Genomic DNA, 24,419 nt, shown 5'->3' on the forward strand with positions numbered 1-24,419 from the left:
GAGGTGGGTGGGGCAATGGGATAAACAGGTGATGGGGATTAAGGAGTGCACTTGTGATGAGCACTGGATGATGTATGGAAGTGATGAATCTCTGTATTGTACACCGGAAACTAATATTACACTGTAAGTCAGCTACCTGGAATTAAAATAAAAACTTTAAAAAATAAATAAATGAATTATAATGCAACTCACTAGGGCAACCATTTAGGCAAAGGTTTATCAATGCCTTTTTACATAAACTTCTAGCCCTTCTGGGAGATTTGGCATAGCATCGACAAGTTCTTTATTGCTTGCTGGTCAAGTAAAATTCCCATTTTTTTGATAATGTTTGTTTATTTTCTGCCACGTGTGGCTACACTAGGTTTTGCCTCCTAAGGAACACACTGATGGGAACAAACCTCGTTCCTCACTCCATAGTGAGAGGCATTGCTGACCTTGCCTGCCCATTTGAGTATGGGTGGGTCACCACTCTCCTACTATCCCTGATGAGGAGTCTTAACTCAAATATATGAAAACAACAGCATTAATTATGAAGAACTAACCCCATTTTATGGAACAAACTGTAAACAGTGTTGCTAGGCAGGGGCAAAATATCCCAAAACCCTTCACAGTGTCAGATCCATAGTTAACCCTTAGTAACATTAACTGAATGAATGCTGAATGTATTTGTTCAGAGAGGAATTTAAGGTGGAGGAAGACCGTGCATTTGGCAAATCTCAGATTCTATAAGCTCTGAGATCTTTGTATCTTTACAAACCATATTTCAAGTTTTATGCTGGTGTGTGTGTTTGTGTGTGTGTGTGTGTGTGTGTGTGTGCATATATTCTGCATGGCTGGACAATCTAATGTCATTAGTTCATCAAAAGGTTAGAAGGGTCATATGCAAAATGCCTGGCAAGAAGTAGGCATTTACTAAAGTGTAATCATTTCAATACGATAAATAGTCACATAACTACAAATACTATGTGCACATCAGGCTGAGGCGTGTTGTGTCAGCCACCAATTGATCAGGCTGCTGACAAGCCTAAACCAGGAGTAACAACCTGTCTCATCAGCCCAGGTCCTATTTGAATCTTTCCTCTGATAATAAATTGGCTTTGTGCCATCCTTTGATCTCCTTCCATATTCTCCATTATGGAGCAAGTCTCTGATATTCCCTGCCCTGTGATCAGAAAGGCAGTAAAGTGTCACTGTTCAACATGTGAGCTCAGGCACCACGTTTGAATTTCTGCCCAACCACTTAGCCCTACATGACTTTGAATGAGTTAGCTAATTTTTCCGACCTTTATTTTCATCATCTATAAAATGAGGATAGTGATAATACCTCATTCATGACTAGATGAGGATAAAATAAATTAATGAATGTGAATGGCTCAGAATAGGGTCTTGGGCAGAGTAGCACTTAATAGATGGAAGTTTTATTTATTCATTCAAAAAGTTGAAGTCTGCATACGAGACACTGTGCTTTGATGGGAATAATCAGCAAAACCTCTCACTTGGGAGTAAAGAGCAAGGACTGTTCCTGTTAGCATGTTCCTTAGGAAATGAAACTAGGGTGGCCACACATAGCGGAAAATGAACAGAAACCATCAAGTGAATGGGAATTCTACTTGACAAGGAACAGGCACCATCCCTGCTCTCACTGAGCTTACATCTAATAGGAGACAGACAGTTATGCCCACAATCACAACATGGCATGATGGATGCAGTGATAAGTGGGGTCAGGAGGAACATGGGACATTTTTCAAGGGGGTTAGGGAAGGCTTCCTGGAATAAGTAACCTCTCAGTGGAAACCAGACTAAAAAGTGGAGGTGGACCAAATAGAGGGAAGAGTGTGCTGGGCAAATGTACAGAACAGCACAAAGGCCCAGAGGTAGGAGCATGGCGTATTTAAGGAACTGGAAGGAATGCAATTTCAATGAAATACAAAGTTTGATGATGAGGAAACTTGCTCTCTAAAGAGAATGTGTGACACAGTTATCAGGGGCCATATCTCAAAGACTTTTTACATCAAGTTTACACCTCCTCCTAAGAGAATGGCAGACTAAAAAGGGAGCTGATACAAATCACATTTGTGTTTTGAAACCATCTGTCTTATCATAAAAGGGAACACGATTGTGAAGACCACTTAGGAGGTTTTTGCAATAAAGTGATCCAGTAAGCAGCCTGGATAAGAGTAGTGCTAATGGGAAATGACAGTTGCAGGTAGAGTCAAGTGATATGAGTGAGATGAAATATATCAGTTTGGGATATATCGAGCTTAAGATAGAGTGGCTGGTTTACTCAAATAGTCCTTGTGTTACCCTGTTGACTTAGTGTAATTATTAAGCAGAGCACCTTGGTTTTGCATGTTGAAGTATCTTTAAGACCTCCAAGTGGAGAAGTTGATGGGCAGTTGAATAGTACTCCTTGTCCTTTGGAACAATATCAAGACTAGAGATGGAGGTTCAGGAATCGTCAATTTGTAGAGGGTCATTGTAGCCGTGTGATTGGAGGAGAAAGAGAGACCGTAGTGAAAAGTACCCTGAGGAACACCAAGTTTCAAAGAAGAGCTTTGAACCACAGTTTGCCTACTAACTGCAAACAATCCTTGATCTATATGTCATTGTTCAAAGTTTAGCCCTAAGTACACAGTTCACATCAAACACGTTTTGGTTTGATTCTGATTCTGTTTACTTTTTATAAATTTGTGAAACTGCTCAGAAGCAACACAGCATGGTAAATGGGATTTTGGTATCAGATTCCAATCTTGATTGTGCCAATTATTAGCCATATAACATTTGGCAAATAATTTGCTTTCTCTGATCCTTAATTTTCTTACATATATAATGAAATGATAATATTTACCCTGAATTTTTATATATATTTATATATCATATAAATCTCTCTATATAATATATATTCTCTCTATATAATATATTATATATACATACATATATACATATATGAACTATACATATATATATAGAGAGAGAGAGAGAGAAGTAACGTACTTAAAGTATCTGATACCTAAAAGACATTTTTTAAATAACAATAAATACCATCATGATTACCATTGCTATTAGTGTTAAGTGTGAGACGTACTCTTCTTCCAAGCAGTTAAACTGTATGTGTGTTTACTAGAAAAATGCCTTCTCTTATTCTTCTGGGATAATTTTCATATTTGTTGGTTTGAGTGGCTAGTTGTTTGAACATTTGGCTTTTATCTTTTACATCACTTTCCCTTCCTCACCAATGCTTGTAAAAACTTTATCTATCTTTTAAAGTCTATATAAAATAATTTTCCATGACCCCTAACTAGAAAAGAACTCTCTCACCTTTGACAACTTATAACACCCTTTAGAATGTTTTCACATGGTACTTCTTTCGACCTTATGTCATGTTGCTAAGTTTATGCGATTCTTCCTGCATAGTTGACTTCTTGGATTCAAGAACTCATCTTTGTCACTCCTACAATGCTTAGCATATTGTCTGGCACAGAGCAGAACCTTTATAAGTATGAAATGAAAGGCAGTGAGTCAGACTGTCATCGTCAGGATTTATGAACTAACTGCCCTCACTCATTCGTTTGAGTCAAATACCCTTCTCATGTTTACATTTATATTTTCTCTGATATTTGGAGTCTAAAAGCCCTGGGACAGATCTGAGAAGACGATAATACTGAGGGTCTTGGGAGGAAGCTGATAAGTCTGGTTGCAAGTCCTGTAGATTAAAACAAACTCTACAGAGACATAACCCACATTCCAGTAGGATGAATGTCCTCAAAGTCCTCTAGCCCCAATTGAGTCCTCTTGCCCCTTTAGATTTAATTACGTTTAGTCCCATGTTGATCCCACCTATAGAAAGCAATCAGAATTACCACTGCTGCCCTCCCCAGTTTTCTAAAGCTCCGGGAGTCTTACACTTGAGTCCTCCTGGGGACTACTGCTTGCATTTATCCTTGATATCTCTGGTTCTTACTTTCTGGTGCTGCTAAATTCTCTTTACCTGTGCTTTCTCTTTTCTGTTGTACATTTGCCTCTTCCCAACCCTGAACCCCATGTTGCATGTCCCCCAATCACTTTTTCAAAGAGCCCCCAACACAAGTTTGTATCAAAGAACTTGAAATCAAACATGAAAAGGCCTTTTCAGTTCTATCAATACCACCTGATTCCTCGTTGAGCCCTGACTAACCTCCTCCTTTCTTGTTCTCTCTTCAGTCCTCATTTCTTATCTTTTCTTATCTTGTTCTGTCTCCTACACTCCCCTTCCTATTACTGTTTTCAGGCAGAGCATATCATCTCTCCCTTTGCTTAATTTGAGCCTGTCTAAATTATGCTTTGGAGGGAAGAGGCCAGCTTTCACATTTGCCCCCCCCTCCCCAAGAAGCTATCAAAGTATTTTCCTTCATTCCTTTATCAAAGAGATTTTGCCTCTGGTTTTTAGAGGGGATTTTTTTTCCTTCCTCCTACACAAAGAACAAAGTGAGAGGGGTCAGAATCAGAAAAGGCAGGCAATCTGCCTGTCAAACTTGAAAGGACGGCAGTGTCATGAGGTCAGTCAGCAAGGTGAAGGAAGACATCAGTATGAGTCAAGCACAGATAGAGTGAAGTCAGTTAAGGGTCAATTGGAAATACATTTCATAGAAACCTGTGTTCCATTAACAGAATTTCTCCTTATATGGGTCGGCTGTTTCTGGTAGGTTAGGCACAGGTCCTTAAAACAGCTGAACTGGACCACATACTCAAATAGATGATACTACTTGAGGAAAACAATCATACTTTGTGAGCATCTCCAAAAAGTCCTAAACAATAACTTGTATAGAAAAAAAAAAACATTTTCTAAACACTTTTTGTGCAATGACATACACTTTCTCTGATGAGGAAATACTTCTGACCCCTCTTTTCCTGCCTGCTATAGCAATGACGGGTTATGAGACATAACAAAGGGAGTCTTTAGCCTTACACCATCATCAGTGTCATTACTGGATACTCTCTTTCCTTTGCAAGGTTGTGAGATGGCTTATTTTCATAGGAAATTTAGAAAATATCCCCTACATGATCCAGAGATTTCATATAATTCTTATGGACTGAACGTTTGTGCCCTCTCAAAATTCATGTGTTGAAGTCCTACACCCCAATGTGATGATATTTGGAGACAGGCCTTTGGGAAATAATTAGGTTTAGACAAGTTTACGAGGGTAGGACATTCATCATGGGAATAGTGTCCTCATGAGAAAAGACACAAGAGAGCTTTGTTATCTTTTTTTTTCCTCTCTCTCCCTGCCATGTGAGGACATTGCAAGAAGGTAGCCATCTGCAAGCCAGTAGGTGAGCGTTCACCTGAAACTGAAGCTTGGACTTCCCAGCCTCCAGAACAATGGGAAAATAAATTTCTATTTAAGCCACCCAAGTTAAGTTTTATATGGTATTTTGTATGTCAACTAAGGTGGACTAAGACACACACACACACACACACACACACACACACACACACAAATCCCTGTAAATATACATTCTTCTCCTGGAACATACATGGAATACGGGGAGCCTGGGTGGCTCAGTCGGTTAAGTGTCCTACTTTGGCTCAGGTCATAATCTCGTGGTTTGTGAGTTCGAGCCCTGCGTCGGGCTCTGGGTTGACAGCTCAGAGCCTGGAGCCTGCTTCAGATTCTGTGTCTCCCTCTTTCTCTGCCCCTCCCCTGCCTGCTTGTACTCTGTCTCTCTCTTTCTCTCAAAAATGAATGAATGTAAACAAAATTTTTTTTAATACATGGAATAAAAAAAACTAGAATTATTATCTATTATTCTTAAGGAAATCACACTACTTCTCAGAACATAGACTTTATATTTCTAAACAAGTCCTCTTTATTTAGGGAAATGCTACTTGCTTTTGATGTTCCTAAAAAAGCATAAGAGCTACGTGTTTCTAGTATTGTGTGGGAGATAAGAAGTTTGTAGTGGTTTGAACTGTGGCCCCACAATTTCTGTCACGAGAAAAGTAATAAAATGGGCCAGAGCATACTTCTATTTCCATCCTCAATACCTCACAATCATTCTTGCATTGAATCAGCTTTGTTTCAAACAATAAATCTGTGGTCCACCCCATCACAAACTTAGAGAGGCTAGCTCTCTTATGCAAGACTGTTCTGAATATAGAAGAGCCATTCTTTCATCACTGAAAGAAAGCAATGGATCAAATATCTGGATTTTTTGTGGTGGTCTACATTTTTTTTCTTATTGCAATTAAAAAAAAATCAATGGATCATCTTTCCAATAATGCAGTCTTCTTAATTTTGGCACATACTCTGCTTGATAGCCACTGGAGCTAACTCTGCACTCTGCTCTCTCATAGCCTCTGCTCTTGTGCCCAAGTGGCAAGCCCAAAGTCATAGGCTAACTGAGTCTGAAACTTTAGAGTGTTCTGCCTTGTTGAGGTCTCCTTCTATCTCCTTCTTGACTCCTAATACTCAGCTGTGTGGCTCCTCACATCACCAACCAATTATCTGACTCGAGTAAGAGCCTTCACCTATTCAGACAGGATGGACCTCCTGTCTCTGTCACTTACTACACCCTCCCCCCTCCCCGTGTTACTGCCTCTTAGTTTCCAGTGACACTGTCTTTAATTCAGTTCTTCCCTGGAGGTTCTTAAGACCAGCTCTGTAAGGAACCAGCCCTTAGGGTGCAGATATCAATGGATAAGCAAATAAATGAAGAAATATGCAACAGACAGAACTGAGTAAGACCTAAGTGGAGACAAAAAGTAAATTTGGAAAAATGATCTGTTCTTTGGCAGGCAGTATTTTTCAGCTGTTGTCCTGGTAACTGTTTATAGTCTAGTGCTAAAGAAATTACACAGTTTCACATGAATTAAGTGGACAAAATATTGTTAATCTATATGTCAACCATCATATATAACATTTTATAAACAAAACTTTTTCATTAGGCAGAAAAAGATTCTACCTTTCCCAAAAGATATATCACAAAATGCTAACACACTTTCTTTGGTGTCATACAAGTATTCACGTACTTATTTGTCAGTTATGCACATAAGAGATAATTTGGGTAATTTTAGATCAATTGAGCTGATGCAAAAGTGACACCATCAAATGGAACTATGGCTAATCAGCTTTAAACATTCAGTTCTTGAGGTATCTTAATTTGGAGTAATTTCCTTTATTTGACATTTTTAAATAAAATGTATCATTATTATTATTATCTTAAAGCACAAATTTGCATGATTCAAATTTGCATAAAGTTCACTTCACTATATTTACTATTTCTGAAGTTCAAGAAATTATTATAAGCAAGGATTCTGTGATTTATACTTGAGAATATTTAAAGCCCATAGCATAAATCAGTTTATTCCTCTAATTTTTATTGAATCTGCATTATGCAGCAGATTATGTTAAATGCCAAGAGAGATACATAGACTTCTTTTTTTTTAATTTTTTTAACATTTATTTATTTTTGAGAGACAGAGAGAGATAGAGCATGAGCAGGGGAGGGGGATAGAGAGAGAGAGGGAGACACAGAATCCAAAGCAGTCTCCAGGCTCTGAGCTGTTTGTTACCACAGAGCCCGATGCGGGGCTCAAACTCACAAACTGCGAGACCATGACCTGAGCCGAAGTTGGACGCTCAACGGACTGAGCCACCCAGGTGCCCCGAGATATACAGACTTCTAATTGATGCCCTGTCTGGTGAGAAACACTATCTAGTTGGAGACAGAGATATATAAATGAACTGATACCATTAAATGGGCCTGCTCTCAAGAGTCAGAACCATGTGTATTCAAATTCCAGGCCTAAGATTCAGATTTTACGTTTCAAATGGATATAAAATCTATAATTATAATAAAATGTGAATGCTATAATAATTTAAGTTCAAAGAGTGAAGGGGCATCAGGAAAAGAAGTGAGCCACTTAATGCAGGGAAGTTTCCTCAAAGAAGGTGAGTTGAATTAAATGAGTTGAGTTGAGTGAATTGAGTTGAGTTGAGTTGAATTGAGTTGAATTGAGTTGAGTTGAGTGAGTTGAGTTGAATTAAACAGATAAAGAAGACAGAGAAAGACATCCCAGGTAGAAGGAAAAAGCATGCATAAAGAAGCATGGTGTGTTAAGGAATAATATGAAGTTCAAACTGATTAGAATCTTGAAGGGAGGGGCGAGTTAGTAGCTCAGCTGGTTAAGCATCTGACTCTTGATCCCGGCTCAGGTCATGATCTCATGGTTCATGGGACTGAGCTCCACATGGGGCTCGGCGCTGATAGTATAGAACCTGCTCAGGATTCTCTCTCTTCCTCTCTCTCTCTCTGCCCCTCCCCTGTTCTCTCTAAATAAATAATTGAACTTAAAAAAAAAAAGAATCTTGGAGGGAAAGTGAAAAAGATACACAAAAGATAATCACTTTATAAAGTGACTGAAGAGGAGCAAAGAAAGATTTAGGTGAGAAGGATGGGTAGAAATTGTGTGATTCAAGGTGTAATGTCCATATATGCCACACATCTGGTATAATGCAGTGGTCATTACACTGTCAGCCACCCTTCGGAAATCGAATTCCTAAAATGTTGGCAATATTGATAAAAAAAGAATTACTGGGCCCATGTTGTTCAACTCCAGGTGAATCCCTTCATATTTTATTCTATATTAATGATGTCCTCCGGGTTTATGCAATACCAGCATGGGCCCATGTGAAGTATACTCATTTATCACTTAAGATTTAGAGTAATGAATAGAGAAGCGATACTTACATATTTGTTTATTGTACAGTCAGTGCACATGAAGTTTCTTCCTAATGTGCAGACAGCCTATCTTCCTGTTCAGATCCAGGTATCATCTCTTTGTTGGTACTATCTTCTTTATTGTCAAATGCATCTCATTCTTGGTTAATTTTATATCTGCCATCTCAAGAGTAAGGTAGCGATGTTGTTATTATTCACAATGTGATGGCTCCTTGGAGCCTATTTGTATTGAAACAAATAAATCTTCTTGCCTCTGCACTTCTCAATTGTCATTTACTTAATGTGATATTGGTTACATCATCATTCGTGGTGATGCATCATTCATCATGTCACTGTGAATTCTGGCTTCCAATGATTCTCTTGAATGTTACTGTGCTTCATTGATGACAATCACAAGTGCAAGTCTCTGGTCATCTTAAATTGATCATTATGACTTTCTTAGCACAAACATAGATCAGCACATCTTCCACCCGTATTTTCTACGGAACTCTTATTATATCATAATCACTGCATTTCTAGAATGTGATCTCTTTCAATATTAACTGTGTTTTGGTTTCAACACACAGCCACCAACAAGGACGATAGGTGAGGGTTCTGTGGTGAAGAAAGGAAAGTTATTCCATTTCTGCAAGGGGTATTTGGCAGGGTGTAAAACCAACCCTGGGGAGCATGACATAACCAAATTGACAGAGACAAGAGAGGATGTCAAGTGGAAGGGCCCAGTAGCATTGCAGAGCAACTGTCTCCAGAGCACTTGGAATAGATAGACATGTCCACCTCTGAAGACGACATGGCTTGATGTGGAGTGTTTGAAGGGATTGGAGTGACCATCCTGGGTGTCCATGGAAGGGAATACGTAAAGGACACCTGTCACCACCCACCATCTTTGTGTACTGCAGACAGAGACTGCCCTGTTGGAACACAAACAAAAAAAAGCTACTGGGTTGGCCCACACATGTAGCTCAAGCCAAAAGTCAGTCAACCTCCCAACCCTAAATTCGTCTTGTGTCCAGTGTGAGTGAGTCACCCAAAACTCACCAGTCACAACCTCACTGAAGAGGGTAGGAGAAAAATGGAACTGACTAAATAACTTTGAAAAATAAGGTATTGACTGGAAATTATAAGTTGTATATACACAGTACTCTAGTTGGTAAATGTGTTTCATATGGAGATATAGGCCAATAAATTTGAAACTCCTTCATATGTATCCTGGTGTTGAACAAATAAGTAAACACATGGTAGATAATGGGAGCCAAGTTTCTCCCTATCAAAGAGGGAAGTAACAAATATGAGGAAGAGAAAGACTTGAGTGAACTTTGTGGTTCTGGAGTAGTCAGAGACATCAGTACGAACTCATATGTACATAGATAGGTGATAAATGATGATAGATAGATAGATAGATAGATAGATAGATAGATAACAGATGATACAGAAATAATTACAGGTATGTGTGTATACATGTGTTAGTATACACACCTACATTTCTTAGCTCTGTTCCCTGAAAGAGTCTAGAAGCAGTGATACGTCACTAACAGCAATTGCAACCAGTACTCAGATCATTGTCTAAATACCATTATCTGTGAAATAGAACCAGGGCTCCTTGAAGAAATGGCTGTTTTCCAGGTCTGGGGGAAGGGAAAATAATAAGATGGGCCTGGAGTGTCTCAAAGTGCCAGAAAGTAGTGTTCAAAAAACAAAGTACGGTGGCATATCAAAGGGACCCAAAAGCCAACTGAAAGAACTCACAAAGGCCAAAGCTGAAATAATTTGAGTAACAAAGTAAATAATGTAACATTGAATTATAACCCAAAGTACAAAGCAAATATACATGAATTCATATATAAAGTGAATGAATAAATTAATAAAGTGACAAATCTTTCTTACAGAAGAATTCTAAATAATACCTGTCAATACTCGCACTTCCAGGAGCTTCATCCTCTCCCTCCCTCATTTTAAGTGTAGACTAGATTCAGTGACTGGCTTCCAAAAAGATAGTATGTAAAGGGAAAAATAACTTTACAACGGAGTAATCTGGCAAACGCTACCTCAAACAAGTGCTTGATCTTAACATCCCTGGTAATAAATCATACAGATATCATGTGTTCCCTGATATGGTATGAAGAGCACTTCACACACACACACACACACACATACATCACTGTGTCTGCACCGTTCTGGTGGCCCCATCAGGTACACTGTGCAGCAAAGAGCACACTGCAACAACTATCCAGCCTGAATGATGTGCTTTCCAGGCTGCCCTCTCAGAAACAGAGCCGGCCTTGGGCTCCTGGACCACACAGGCTCAAATGTCTGAATTCCCTGGGGGAATCTGACCCCTTGGGAAGCAGGGAAGCCAGACTCTGGGAGTTCAATGTTTCATAGGATCTTTTCCGAAAGTCTGAAGTCCTCCTTCAGTGTCAAGGTGGCAATGCCATCCAGACAGGGCCCCCAGACTTTATCCTGTGTGGGTTCAGTTCTATGAAAACATCTTATTCAAAATTTCTAGATCTGCCTCCTGGGCCTTTGATGGGCCAGTGCCTACCATCTCCACTTCTCCCCTTCTGGGCTCTCTCCCACCTTTGTGATGATTACTTCCAGTGTGGAAAAGTATTTGATACAGTCAGTGATGAGGCTAAAGTGGTGGGTGAGAATGGGTAGGGATAGGGAGGTGGGGGACTGTGGAATGAAACATTCCAGAAATGGAAGGATCTGTTTTTAACTTGGTACTAAAATCTTTTGTAAGCATCATACTTATAATGAAACTATAAAGTAACATTATTAGGGACACAATAAGCAAGTTGTGGATGGCATGTACATATGAAACCAAATCTATAAAAATTCCTAAAGCACAATAAAACTAATAAGGCTATAAATGACTTTAGGTATGTAAATTCATTTTAAAAAGTATATAAATTCATAGATAATTTCTGGTATCCGTGGTTGCCTCTGAGAACAGGGATAAGGGGTTAGGTATTGAGTATAACATCTCAATTTTTACAAGAACATTTTACTTTCCAATTCTTGAACTCCCTTACTCCTATATATCTGGCTCACTCTCTCTTGTACTTTTGTCCAGATCTTCCGTCCCCTCCCCCAACAGTGCTTCTCCAAACTGCTTAAACTTCTTACACTTCATGTATTGTCATCGTAAACTGCCTTAAATCTCTATCTAGCCTGTTTTTTTTTTCAGTTCAATTAGCCATCCTTATAATTACCTCTAACCTCTTTGTCCCTCACATTTCTTAGTCCTCGGAGTACTGAAAAGCCATGTTCTCATGGCTTTGCCCATACTAGTTTTCATTTTTTCATTCAGAATGATCATAATGTTAAAATATTGCTTTGAATGTTTATAATCCATGACTCAAGAGAATATTCATGTTTCTTTTCATCAATTAGCCCCCAAAGAACAAGACTAAAGTGCGAAAAGAGAGGCCAGTGGGACTTGTACAGAACCTACAAAAATTTTCAAGATGGCGATTCATCTGTGAAACATAACAGCCTCGGACAATTATGTTAGATTATTTTCATTTTTTATTAATTACAGCACAGAGAAAAAGGGAAAAATGTTTAAAGAAATGTGTGTTTTCTAGACAGGGTGTTGGTTTTGCACCAACAGAAAAGAAAAACAGATGAATAAGCTCTAGATCTTCATTTCTCTTATTCTCGGGGCAGGCTGAAAAAACGAAAAGACAGATATAAATACTGTTAGTAAAATGGCATGTGTTTGACAAACCTATTCAAGTGAATAGTAAATTGCTTAGATTGCCTTCCTGCAATTTCTACCAATGAAAGCCCTTCAGCCTGTCCTGGACTCTTGATTCTTCTGTTGGGCTGGTGGAGAGGACACACCGATAAGTGTTGTAAAGTCCTCACTTCATCACTGATGTCATAAGCTCCTCAGGCTTCAAGGTCCCAGGTTTCATCATCCTTCCTCAGGGTCACTTACTTAACTCCTGCTTGTTACCTACGTTAATGACCAACAAAACAAGTGCCTTCTCAAAGTAATACCTTTCAGAAGAAATTCTTGCCATTTAGCAATAAAACAAATCACGTTTTGAAAAGGTCAAATTTACAGAGATACAAAGTTACTTCCTCATCCGAATGCACAATATGTAGGTATTATCAAGTGGGCAGAGAGTAAGTGAAAACCAAGTAGAGGTGGTAGGCCTTACAGTCAGTTTGGAAAATATGAAAATAAATTCATGTTAGAAAATAGTTGGACAATTTGTTTTAAAAAAAAAGGGAGTTGAGGGGTGCCGGGATGGCTCAGTTGGTTGAGCATCCAACTCTTGATCCCACTCATGATCCCAGGGTGGTGGGACCAAGCCCTCTGTAAGACTCCATGATGAGTGTGGAGCTGACTTAAGGCGCTCTCTCTCTCTCTCTCTCTCTCTCTCTCTCTCTCCTCTCTCTCCTCTCTCTCTCTCTCTATCCCTCTGCCCCTCCTCTGCTTACTCTCTCGGTCTAAAATAAAATGAAATGAAATGAAATTAAATAAATAAATAATTTACAAATTAAAAAAGAGGGTTGATTCTATTTTTTAATTTCCCCCAAATATTACAACCCAAATCACCGAAACATGTTGATGTTTAAACATTTAAATTTTGAAGTGCACCTTAGTAGCAAATTAATCACTGTAAAGTGCAAGTTCACGTACAGTAGATCTATCATATTCTCCAATGAAATTAATTTGTTACTGGGCTATTAGGTTGCACCATGTGAAATCATTACTATGCAATTGGTTTTTATCTTTAAAAAATGCATTTGCATATGGTCCAGCCTAATACCTAAGTACCCCACTGCTGAGCCATCATTTGGTTTAGTGATTCTGTCTACTATGTCATAATAGGTCAGAACAGGACAGTGGTTAATTCTCAAGCTTTGGTTTGGATTTTGAATTGTGGCTCCACCTCTCACTAGCTGGGTGGTCCTTGGGTAAATTATGGAAACTATGCTGTGATCTATGCCTTCATTTTCTCATCTGTGAAATAGGAAAAATAATGGCACTCAATTCAGACAACTATTGTGAGAATTAAATAAATTAATATATATATATAGGTCTTAGAACAGTGATTGGCACTGGCCTATATGGCTCTTGGTAAATAGCAATCTTTGCTATTTTAAAAATAAGTATTATAATTACTTTTTAAAAAAAAATAATGCAAAGTATAGTTACCTGAGACGTTGTGATTGTGTTGTTTTAGGCTAAGGCAGCTTGAGTTGTAGCAACAAGTTTTGGACCCTAAATAAAGAAAAATGAAAGATTTGGGGAAAATATTAGCATCACTATTAGGATAAAAAATTAACATTTATACAGCCATTTGTGATTACAAACTAATTTTACATGCATCACATTCTTTAATTCCAGTTTAGTACTAGAATATCTACAAGGAAGCTTACTGACATCCACTGTTCCCAAAGGAATAAAAACATTACTGTCAAGTCATAGAGGGAAACAGTAAATATAAACTTCCCCCATTAACCTGTAAAATCAAACTCAGATTCAACCAAATTACAAACCAGCATTTTTCAAGAACATGTTTAAATAAATTTGTGTTCTGGCTTCATGCTATCTCTACCAAAGACTTGAGCCTCACAAATATCTATCTATATTCATAAATATCACAACTTTGGAAACAGAACAAATACTGTAAACATTTCCCAATATGCTCCAGTGAGGCAGGAGATAAAACAAAAACAAGAGCTATTTAAGTAATTTTGTTGGGTAATTGTATGTGGAATAAGATTCTGATCCTAAATGTACAGAGTATCCCTAAGATAGATGAAGCCCTAAGCCCTCGCCTGATCGAACATAACAACAAAGGAAATCAGCCATATGAAAATGAAGAAAGTCCAGCACCTCCTCAGCAAAGCAGGCCTCCTTGTCTTCAGCTGCGCAGCACTTGTCTACAAAGCTTCCAAAATCCCCCATGACAGTTTTCAGTTGTTCATCTGTTGCCTTGGGCTTGTGTTTCAACAGCTCAACAAGTGCACTGCATTTGAATGAAAACAAAACAAGAAAGATAAAAATCAGAAAAAAGTTTACTCACATAAAGAAAAATGGAGATGGAAGGAGAGTGGGAGATGTAGGCTTCCACTTATGGAATGGATAAGTCACAGGAATAGAAGATGACAGCTTAGGGAATACAGTCATTGGTACTGTAACAGTGTTGTGTGGTGACAGAGGGGAGCTAGACTTGTGGTGAGGACAGCAGAATGTATAGACTTGTAAAATCACTATGTTGTACACCTGAAACTAATGTAACATCGCATGTCAACTACACTTCAATTAAAAAAAAAGGAAAAAGAAAAATGGAGATGGTAAAGATAGCTGTATTATTGTTTATAAGTCTTGGAGTGAGGCAATTCTGAGCTTGAGGCCCAGGCTTACCACAATAAGCTTTAATATTCTCATTTGCATAATGAGAATAAAATCTTCCTTCCTAGGGTTGGTGGAAGGATCAAATGAGATAATCAATGTAAATTGCTCAGCACATCTAGTGTCAATAAATCTCAATAAATCAATAGATCTCTTTACCGTAAATGTCTAGAAAGGATAGGTCATTGCATTTTTACATTCTTCACATTTTAGAAGTTATACAATATTGAATTGAATTTTATAGTGATTTAAGAGCTAAAACTGATCCTTAAAAGTTTAATTGTCTTGTTGGACTTCATCTAAAAAGTTTCTAAGAATCTTTATATTTGGTCTGTGAAATTTACTCCATTCAGTTAATACTGGGAAGGCCATCAGTAATAAAACTAATCAAACTTCTGGGAGGTGATGGTTCCCTTTCACTGACATCTGCAGAGATAATAGTACTAGAGAGAGAGTCACATGGGTACGATAAGTTTTGCAATATTACTTGTAAATCTATGACTATGATTAGAACCTCGAGAGATGATAGCAACTTTATGGTGCTAAATGTCAAGCACTTTTAACTCCTGTGACATCAATAGGACATCAAGCCTCAGAACTCATTTTTCTAGATGGTTTCCACCCAAGTTCCATTCTCAAAAGTTACATCTTGGGGATTTGCCTTGTCTGTTGGCTGCCATAGAACAAACTTAAAATAGCCATTCATGCCTAGAAATAAATTCACCAATTCTTTCTACTAACTAACTTGCTCTTTGCACAAATGTATCAGTTAACTGTTCATCTTTTTCTACTGTACTCATCTTAAAACATTATTCCACTGCAGCTTTTATCCACAAGATTATTCTGAATGATTTGTAGGCAAGATTGTGATATAGAGGTTTTTTGCTAGGAAAACAAAAAGCTATCCATTTTATTCTTGACACTTTAATCAGCTTACTAAGGCCAACACTTAATTAAATACTCTTTTCTAAGGAATATAATCACTGCTTCAGAAAAAGTTACTCATTTCAATTTACAATTCTCACTCTCAAAATGATAAATGCTTACAGTAATGAAACACTACTCACGATTGTTTCTTGATTTGTTTCTCAGCCTCAGGAAGTGTGCATAAATCTGCATGGAAGGTGAATGTTTCAGCACTAAATTCTTTGGGAACATATGTTTCATCGACTTGCAGAGCAGAAAAGCATGGTCGTCTGTTCACCAAGGACTCTGTGCAGCATTTGGTAACTCTCTCGCTCACAGGGGTCTTCTCATGCAACACACACAACCGGTTCAGGACCACGGACAGCTAAAGAACAGGTGGAAGAGCAAAAATTGAAAAAGCATAATAAAAGTTTTCCATGAACCTCTACTTTCCAATGGACGAAAAAACATGTTATATATTAACTAGCAAGACTGAATCCAAGGTTGATTTGAGGTAGCGATTTGCTTATCTTTAGAACTACAAGTAATAAGAGACTTTTTAAAGTATTTTCTCCTTTAAATATGTCTACATTTTAAGAATTATTCACTTGAGAAAATAATGATTAAAATAATTTGATGTGAGTCCTGAGATATGTGTTGGAGTGGGAAGGAAACAGTCTTATACTTTAAAAAAAGACCCAAAAGATTAAGAAAGATTTTTAAATGCCAGGGGAAACATTGAAAACTCATGGAATTTTTTTCAAAACAAGTTATCATTTTGGGGATCTTATACAAATTCTCACTGTGATGGCCTGGGTAATATAAGTGGCCAAGTCCTGGCGGCCACTACCACACACATACACACATGTGCATGCAAGCACATGTAGTCCACCCTCCTTCTGAAAGTTAGCTTTGTCAATGTCTAACGGCAAAAATTCATCACGCTTAACTTATTGTACTTAAAAGACTCACATAGTCTTCAGCACAGGACAGTCTTTCTGATTCAGGATGCGTACAACACTTGCTGCCCACTTTTCCTAGGCTTCTTGAGACCTCCACGAGAGTTGGAGTTGACACTTGAGGTACTTTCTTGGTGTAACGAACTAAGAGCCTGTAACAAAATAATCCATGTGTTTTCAGCCAGGCAAGAAACTGTCTTTCTCAAACACAGCAGGTCAAACAAAGAACACTTAGCCAAAACCAACAAAATGACTTTCTGTTCATAAAATTATCTCCATATCCATGTCAGTGGAATAGCATGGGGGAGGACCTTGTCCTGAGTAACTAGGTAAGCCTATCTTTGATTCCACCTGTGCTGTATACTCTTAAGAAAGTGACTGACCTTATTAGAATTCGGTGACACTAGTATATTTATTAATTGCTTCTTTCTTTCAATAAAACCTACTGACAGCTTAATATATATCAGCCTTGTGCTAAATTTGAAAGATATGTATAAATTTTCTCATCTATAAAATGGGAGAAACTATACCTGACTCAATAGGGATGGTACAAGTATTAAATTAAAATTTTTAAAAAGCACGCAATCAACCTGGCAAGATATCTAGCACATCGTAATCATTTACTCAGAATTCCAATCACCACTGAAAGTCATATATGACTATAATCTACTAAAAGGAAGAGACTATACCTGGTTCATTGTTGTTGTTATCCCTAATACCCATAGTTAGAAGAGTGCTAACATAAATATCTACTGAATGATGTGTCTCTTCTTGTCTTTAGCTCCATAGATAAGGCTCTAGTAGATCAGGACATTTGTCCATCGGCTTATATATTACTTCTCGAGCTACTATCATTCAAAGCCTACCATTTCCTCCTTTGTAAAGCATCACTGTATTTTGTTTGCCCATAAGCTATTCTTTAACCTTCAAGGGGCATCCTCAGCTCCTATATTCCAAGATGTGGTATTTTCCTTTCCAATCTCAAGAGACCAATTTTTTAAACCACACTCAAACATAGGATTCTCCATCCCATTAACCATTTTCTGTCTCCTCCTCCAGTTTTTCTTTATGGAGAGAGATGAGAAATATATACTGTATTTTCGTGATTAAAATCTCTATGATAAATTGTATCTATATTAAGTTTTAATAAATTACAAATTGATCAAGAAAATAATCAGCCGATAAACAAAAATACATACGCATTTTGGAAGCCATATTCTCCAAGTTTTTCAAAAAGTTCACAGTTTGTTTTGACTAAATTGTGAGGCTCTTCCACAAGAGGTTTAAATTCATCAAACTGAAAGAGAACAGAATTGTGTTGACAGAATTCTGCCTTAGGACCATACGAAGGTTGCTTTTCATCCTTCTAGGCAGAAAGAGATCCTTCCACCCTTTGCCCAAAGTCATTAATTAGATCTTTGATGCCAAATCTATTACAATATGTTCAAACTATTTATTTTATTTGGTGAGACTGTATAGTAAAAGGGATTAAGAAACTCAGGCTCTGGTGTGCTACTGCTGGTTTTTGAGCCAGGCCACTTGACCCATTTTCTAACTATGTAACTTTACTTTCCATATCCAAGGTTCAGAACCCTTACCTCTACAATAGGGATGAAAAAAAGAAAAGAAAAGAAAAGAAAAATTAGAGAAAAAAAGAAAAATAAATAAACAAAATGGGGATGAAGATGGTATTCACCTCAGAGAATTGTTCTATAAACCACCTGAGTTAATACAATTAAAACAGTACCTGGAAGATAATAAAAGCTCAATAAATGATGGCTACGACTTTATGTATCATTATCATTAAACCATATCTCTAGTTGGATTCTGAGCTCCCTGAGATAAGAGATTTTACCTTGGTCAAGGACTCCAGTATGGTACTTGGCATAGAGTAGGTTCTTGGTAGAGCAAAGAATGACTTTTCTTTGATTCTGAAGTTTGGAAACCACTATATGTGCCAGGAGTGCTAACTATCTTAAACATGTTACAATCTGTTGGGGATGGCTAAATATGGCAAAGATCCTCCAGAACAGGTTTTCTCTCCTTACATAAATTCTTGTAAGACAATTCCTAAACTTTTTCCAAAAATTTTGAAAATATTCTAGGTGAATAGATCTCACAGTCTTCCTTAAGATGCCAATTCTTTTTTTAAGGAATATAAAACTATTTATTAACCATTGTTTACCAGCATTTACAATAAAGTAAACAATGTACAGCTGGATAACATTCTAAGACTCTACTTCTTGATATTTGATCAATCTTGGAATCCGGTTAACTATATATCTAAGTCCCTTAATTGACATTAATATTTATCTTATTTTGTTCCCAGGAACACAAAAAAGAAAAAAGCATGGTCAAGATTTTTTTGAAATTAGAGGTTGCACCCTTTAGATCTTTCCCTTCTAGCCTATTCTAAGTCTTATTAGCCATCTATTTTTCCTATAATGTTTAAGAGCACAGAATTAAAGCCATGTCAAGAAAAGATATAAGTTGCACTATTTAACAATTTACATTCTTGCATTATTTTTCTTTCTCATTATGAAGGATCACCAGCCAGACAGCTCCATTTTTTTTCCCTTGAGAAACCTACCACATGGGCATAGCAAGTAGGAGGATCATCGGTGGCACAGCACTTCTCTAGAGTGGCTTCATATTCCTTGGCAAGTCTCAGTAGCAATGAGACAGAGTATTCAGGGTGCCTTCTTGAGTATTCATACAAAAACCTAATTCAGATGAAAATAAAATAGATTTAATTGGACGAATGAGCAAGACAAATCACCTAACTAGCCTCAAGAGTAACTCATATCCCAAAGATCTGAGTTCGACTAGACCCCATGCAAGGAAGGTTAATGACTAAGAGTCTGGGGTTCAGAACTAAAGCTACCTGCATTCAAATCCTGGCTATGTCACCTATTTTACTATATCACCTTAAGCAACTTATTAAAACTATTACAGACTTAGCTGCCTTCTCTGTAGAATGCAGATAATAACAGCACCTATCTCACAAGGTGGGTTGCAAGAAATGCATGACATAATCAATGCAAAGCATACCCTGTCTGGCACATATTAAATGTTTGATGAGTGACCCCTGTTTTTATTATGTATTTTTTTTTATAATCTGGACTATATCTCAAAAAGGTTCTGATAGATAAATAGAGATATATTCTTAATTGTTTCTTTTTCCCCACTGCATGAATAAAATCTTTAATCTTTACGTAAAATACATAGTGCACATTACACTGTTATAATCCAACAACAGAAATGCAAAGTCTAACACCCCACTTACTGACTATATGTAATCATTTATTTTGTCACAGAATTTCATGCTGCCCTGCCATGCTACTGTTATTTCTGGTCTGTTCAACCAAGTATAAAGCAGACTTTATGAACAACCAAATATAAAGCAGATTCCAACTTCTCTTTATATTTTTTATATAGATAGATAAATGGTAGATAGATAAATAGATACAGATATACAGAGATATAAAGATGTATTATGTATATTCACACATAGGTATTGTAGTAAGTTCAAGAAATGCTCTTTGAATGAATAATATGTGTATAATTTATGTATATACAAATGTTCCTAGAGGTATTTCCAGAAATATCCCTGAGGAGAAAAGGAATGGAATGGGGGCAAGGATAGAAACTTTTACTACTTCCCTCCTCTTCCCTATTCTCTGTTGATTGAGTTTTTACCATAAGTATGTATTCGTTTATAATAACTTTTTAAAACTAATTAACTTTTTCCAAAAAAAAAAAAAACTTAAAAACTAGAAGAGGGAAGGATTAAGAAGTATTGTAGACAACACAGAAATTGTAGCAATGCCAAAGGAAAGCCTAGTATCTCTTCCTGTATCTTGAGACCATAGAAAAACTGTGGAGGGATTATTCTTTATCCACTTACGTGCCCAGGAACACATCCTTTGCCTCCTGATAGTTCTTGCAAACTTCCTTATCTTCAACAAAATCAGCAGCTAATGGGGCCAGGTCAGCAGGCAACTCATCTCTTTCCGCCTCGCTGATGCAATGGGATTTTTCCAACACAGGCTTACCACAGCATTCCTTCAGCTTAGTGGAGATTGAATCTTGATTTTCACATATATACTTGGCAAGATCCGCCTGTAAGCAGGTTGATAAAAATTTTTCAATGTAAATTGACATCACTACACTTTCTCCTCAGACCTTTATTATGTTGGCAAAACATCTTTATTGTATTCTAAGACCATACACATACCAACATGCCTTCCATGAACACTTTCAGTCTGCGCTCCCAAGACTAGAGACTCGGATAGAATTACTAAAATATTTCCACTTGATTACAAAAGACCGGTCCGTAACAGGGGCCCATATTGGTTACCATTAATTTTATATTTCTACCACTAAGGCATTTAAATTTTTAAATTAAAACTCAGTACTATTTTTCCAAATATTTCCCTCAAATTAAGTACAGGCATTTTGAAACCAGATAACTAAATAAAATGTGAGATATTTTTGAAAAACTAGTCAAGACCATAGTCACAGTTTCTATTTACACATGTAAAATATTTGCCTTAAATTTTCCAGAAAGTATCCTGAGAGATTAGGATTCTGGTATTTGGTCATATTTTCAAGTTTGGGGAAAAGAGATCTCATGCTAAATATTTGCATAGTTAACAAAGATGGTTAACTAAGAGAATATAGAGGGGCAAAAAATTACATAATTTCCAAAGATCTCTTTAGCAACTAGCCCTTCTCCAATTCCACCCACCTCCCAAAAAAGTTTTCTTTGAAATCTACCTTTCTACCAGCTGTCCTACTTCAGTGTAAGCCTTTGTTCTCAGAATATGACTGAAAGGGTTACAAATTAGGGAATGCGTTTATCAGATCATTTCATGAGTGAGGTGGCCAGGTTTAAATAAACGACAACAACAAAAAAGTACCATAAGGCAGGCAAAGAATTGAGCAGATTGTGCATAGAAAACAATCTCAACCCACTGTCAGCTTCACCAATAATACTGAGCAAATTCATACTACCAACTGAACCATGTATGTTAGCAAAGAGTATACTTTACCCTGTCATCTGCACATTCAAGCAGGTCACCATGGCAGCATTCCTTGTGGATTTTGGCAAGATCTGTCACTAACTTGGAAATCTCTGCAAAGTCAGCCTTGGGAAATTTCTGGCTCAGACGAGCTACTGACCTAAGAAGAAAATTTCCCATCCAAACATTAATAACATGCAATATTTTATGTGAAATCACTAGGAAAATACTACTTGAACCAAGAACATTCAGGACAAAATAGCATAAAGAAATAATTTGTAAAATTTGTTGGTTCTTTTTTTTTTTAATGCTAGTTCTGAACCACACGGTTATCTTAGGACAAAATGTTTCTTTAGGGCAGAATTAGCCATTTTAAGAGTGTGTGTGTTGGATAGAAGTCCAGCCATTCATAAAAACAAAAATCAAGAAGAGATTCTAAAAGAGGCAACATAAGGGACACCAGGCTGGCTCAGTCAGAAGAGTTTGTGACTCTTGATCTCAGTGTTGTAAATTCAAGTCCTGTGCTGGGTGTAGAGATCACTTAAAAATAAAATCTTTAAAAAACAAAGTGAAATAAAATAGGCAACATGTGGAGAAGCATCAAGTTTGGAGCCCAGACCTGGTTTCTCAATCTGGCTTTATCACTTATTAGAAGTGGGACCCTAGGCAAGACTCAGCCTCTACCCAGTCACAACAGCATGCTAAATTGCAGGACTGATGTGAGGATTAAGTTAGTTGATCCATGCAAAAACATTTTACAAACTGGAACATGCCACGCAAACTCCTGTTATCTTTTTTTTAATCAAGCTCCCTGACTTCTAAAGGTGTCTGAGAAAAAAGAAATTCATAACTTCTACAAAATGAGGGAATTTTGATTAAGCATACTTTCACCAAGAAATTGATCCAACACAGTGTCTAAACTCTATGACATGTAAAAGGCGAATATCCGTATGCCTTCCCAAATCAAGTCAGAGTCTCCGAAATCTGTTCAAAGCTTCTTCTTCCCCCAGACCAATCACAGCCTGTTTAACTGTTTATCATTTCCTGTTGGGGTTGTTTTATTTACTGAGTTAGTTTATTTTTCGTGGAGTGGTGGTAGACACGGCAGGCAAAGATAGCTCAAGTGATGGTATCTAGAGAGCTTGCAGAATGTCTATTATTTTCATTCCTCTCCTGTTGCCATTGATTCATTGTTGACTACCATGTGAGGTATAGGGGAGAGGGGATTTCTCTTGGCTTAGAAACTGAAGAATGGGGGTGCCTGGGTGGCTCAGTTGGTTAAGCGGCCGACTTAGGCTCAGGTCATGATCTCGCGGTCCGTGAGTTCGAGCCCCGCGCCAGGCTCTGTGCTGATAGCTCAGAGCCTGGAGCCTGTTTCAGATTCTGTGTCTCCCTCTCTCTGACCCTCCCCTGTTCATGCTCTGTCTCTCCCTGTCTCAAAAATAAATAAAATGTTAAAAAAAAAAAAAAAAGAAACTGAAGAATGTTCCTTCAACCAACGAAGTAATGTAAAAACAGAGGCCCCGACAAAAACAAGAGATTCACAACAGAGCTGAAGCTATAAGAAAGCCTCGATGGCTAAATTTAATTATCAGAACATAAAAGGACAAATATTTCCGCATAATTGATGGGGAGGGTGGGTTAAATTAAGTAGAAGACACTACTGCTCTGTAAAAATACTGGATCATTAGAAAGGGATCTTTAGTTTTTATAAATAAGTGGGTGATTAGATACCTTAAAGACAAAAAAAGATACCCTCTAAATTCTTTGACTACTTAGAAAAAATATGATAAAAAAAATTATGAGGAATTGTCACTGATGTTCTGATTTTCACTGCTGTTGATTTCTGCCTTTTAAACAACCGAAAAGATGCATGTGAAAGCATCACATAAGGTGCCACATAAATGTACATTTTTGTCATCTGAACCATTATCATCTACATCATTACAAAGATTCAAACTAAGTTTAAAATACCATGCTTTGGGGGCGCCTGGGTGGCTCAGCCGGTTAAGTGGCCGACTTCGGCTCAGGTCATGATCTCACAGTCCATGAGTTCGAGCCCCGCATCGGGCTCTGTGCTGACAGCTCAGAGCCTGGAGCCTGTTTCAGATTCTGTGTCTCCCTCTCTCTGACCCTCCCCTGTTCCTGCTCTGTCTCTCCCTGTCTCAAAAATAAATTAAAAAATGTTAAAAAAAAATTTTTTTAAATGAATAAATAAAATAAAATACCATGCTTTGAAAGCTCTTTCTCCGAATTTTTGGAGGCTGGCACACTTGAGTCTCTCTTTGGCAGATGAAGCCAGTACTTTTTCTCTCAAAGCATCAACCTGCAAAAAAGAAATGATTTGGGAAAAATTAGAAAAGGAAAATTCTACGCAAAACACCCCTTCATAAGTTCAGATGAGACTGTGCCACATGGAATTTTAAAGAG

At 37.6% G+C, this 24,419-nt stretch overlaps 1 protein-coding gene across 3 annotated transcripts in view; it reads right to left on the minus strand.

Moving 5' to 3' along the window:
- Nucleotides 1-12,237: 12,237 nt before the first annotated feature.
- ALB (albumin) overlaps nt 12,238-24,419 on the minus strand; it is a 58,324-nt gene continuing 46,142 nt past the window's right edge. For all 3 annotated transcript variants that reach the window (XM_042934013.1, XM_042934012.1, XM_042934014.1), the window contains 10 exons: nt 24,218-24,315; nt 22,020-22,149; nt 20,873-21,087; nt 19,556-19,688; nt 18,165-18,262; nt 16,979-17,117; nt 16,168-16,391; nt 14,582-14,714; nt 13,898-13,963; nt 12,238-12,394 (listed from right to left, as the gene is read on the minus strand). In XM_042934013.1, coding sequence (XP_042789947.1) covers nt 13,922-13,963; nt 14,582-14,714; nt 16,168-16,391; nt 16,979-17,117; nt 18,165-18,262; nt 19,556-19,688; nt 20,873-21,087; nt 22,020-22,149; nt 24,218-24,315 — 1,212 coding nt within the window. In that variant the 3' untranslated portion in view covers nt 12,238-12,394; nt 13,898-13,921. The remainder of the gene's footprint in view (nt 12,395-13,897; nt 13,964-14,581; nt 14,715-16,167; nt 16,392-16,978; nt 17,118-18,164; nt 18,263-19,555; nt 19,689-20,872; nt 21,088-22,019; nt 22,150-24,217; nt 24,316-24,419) is intronic.

This window comes from Panthera leo, chromosome B1 (assembly GCF_018350215.1).
Source record: "Panthera leo isolate Ple1 chromosome B1, P.leo_Ple1_pat1.1, whole genome shotgun sequence".
NCBI classification, from domain to species: Eukaryota; Metazoa; Chordata; class Mammalia; order Carnivora; family Felidae; genus Panthera; species Panthera leo.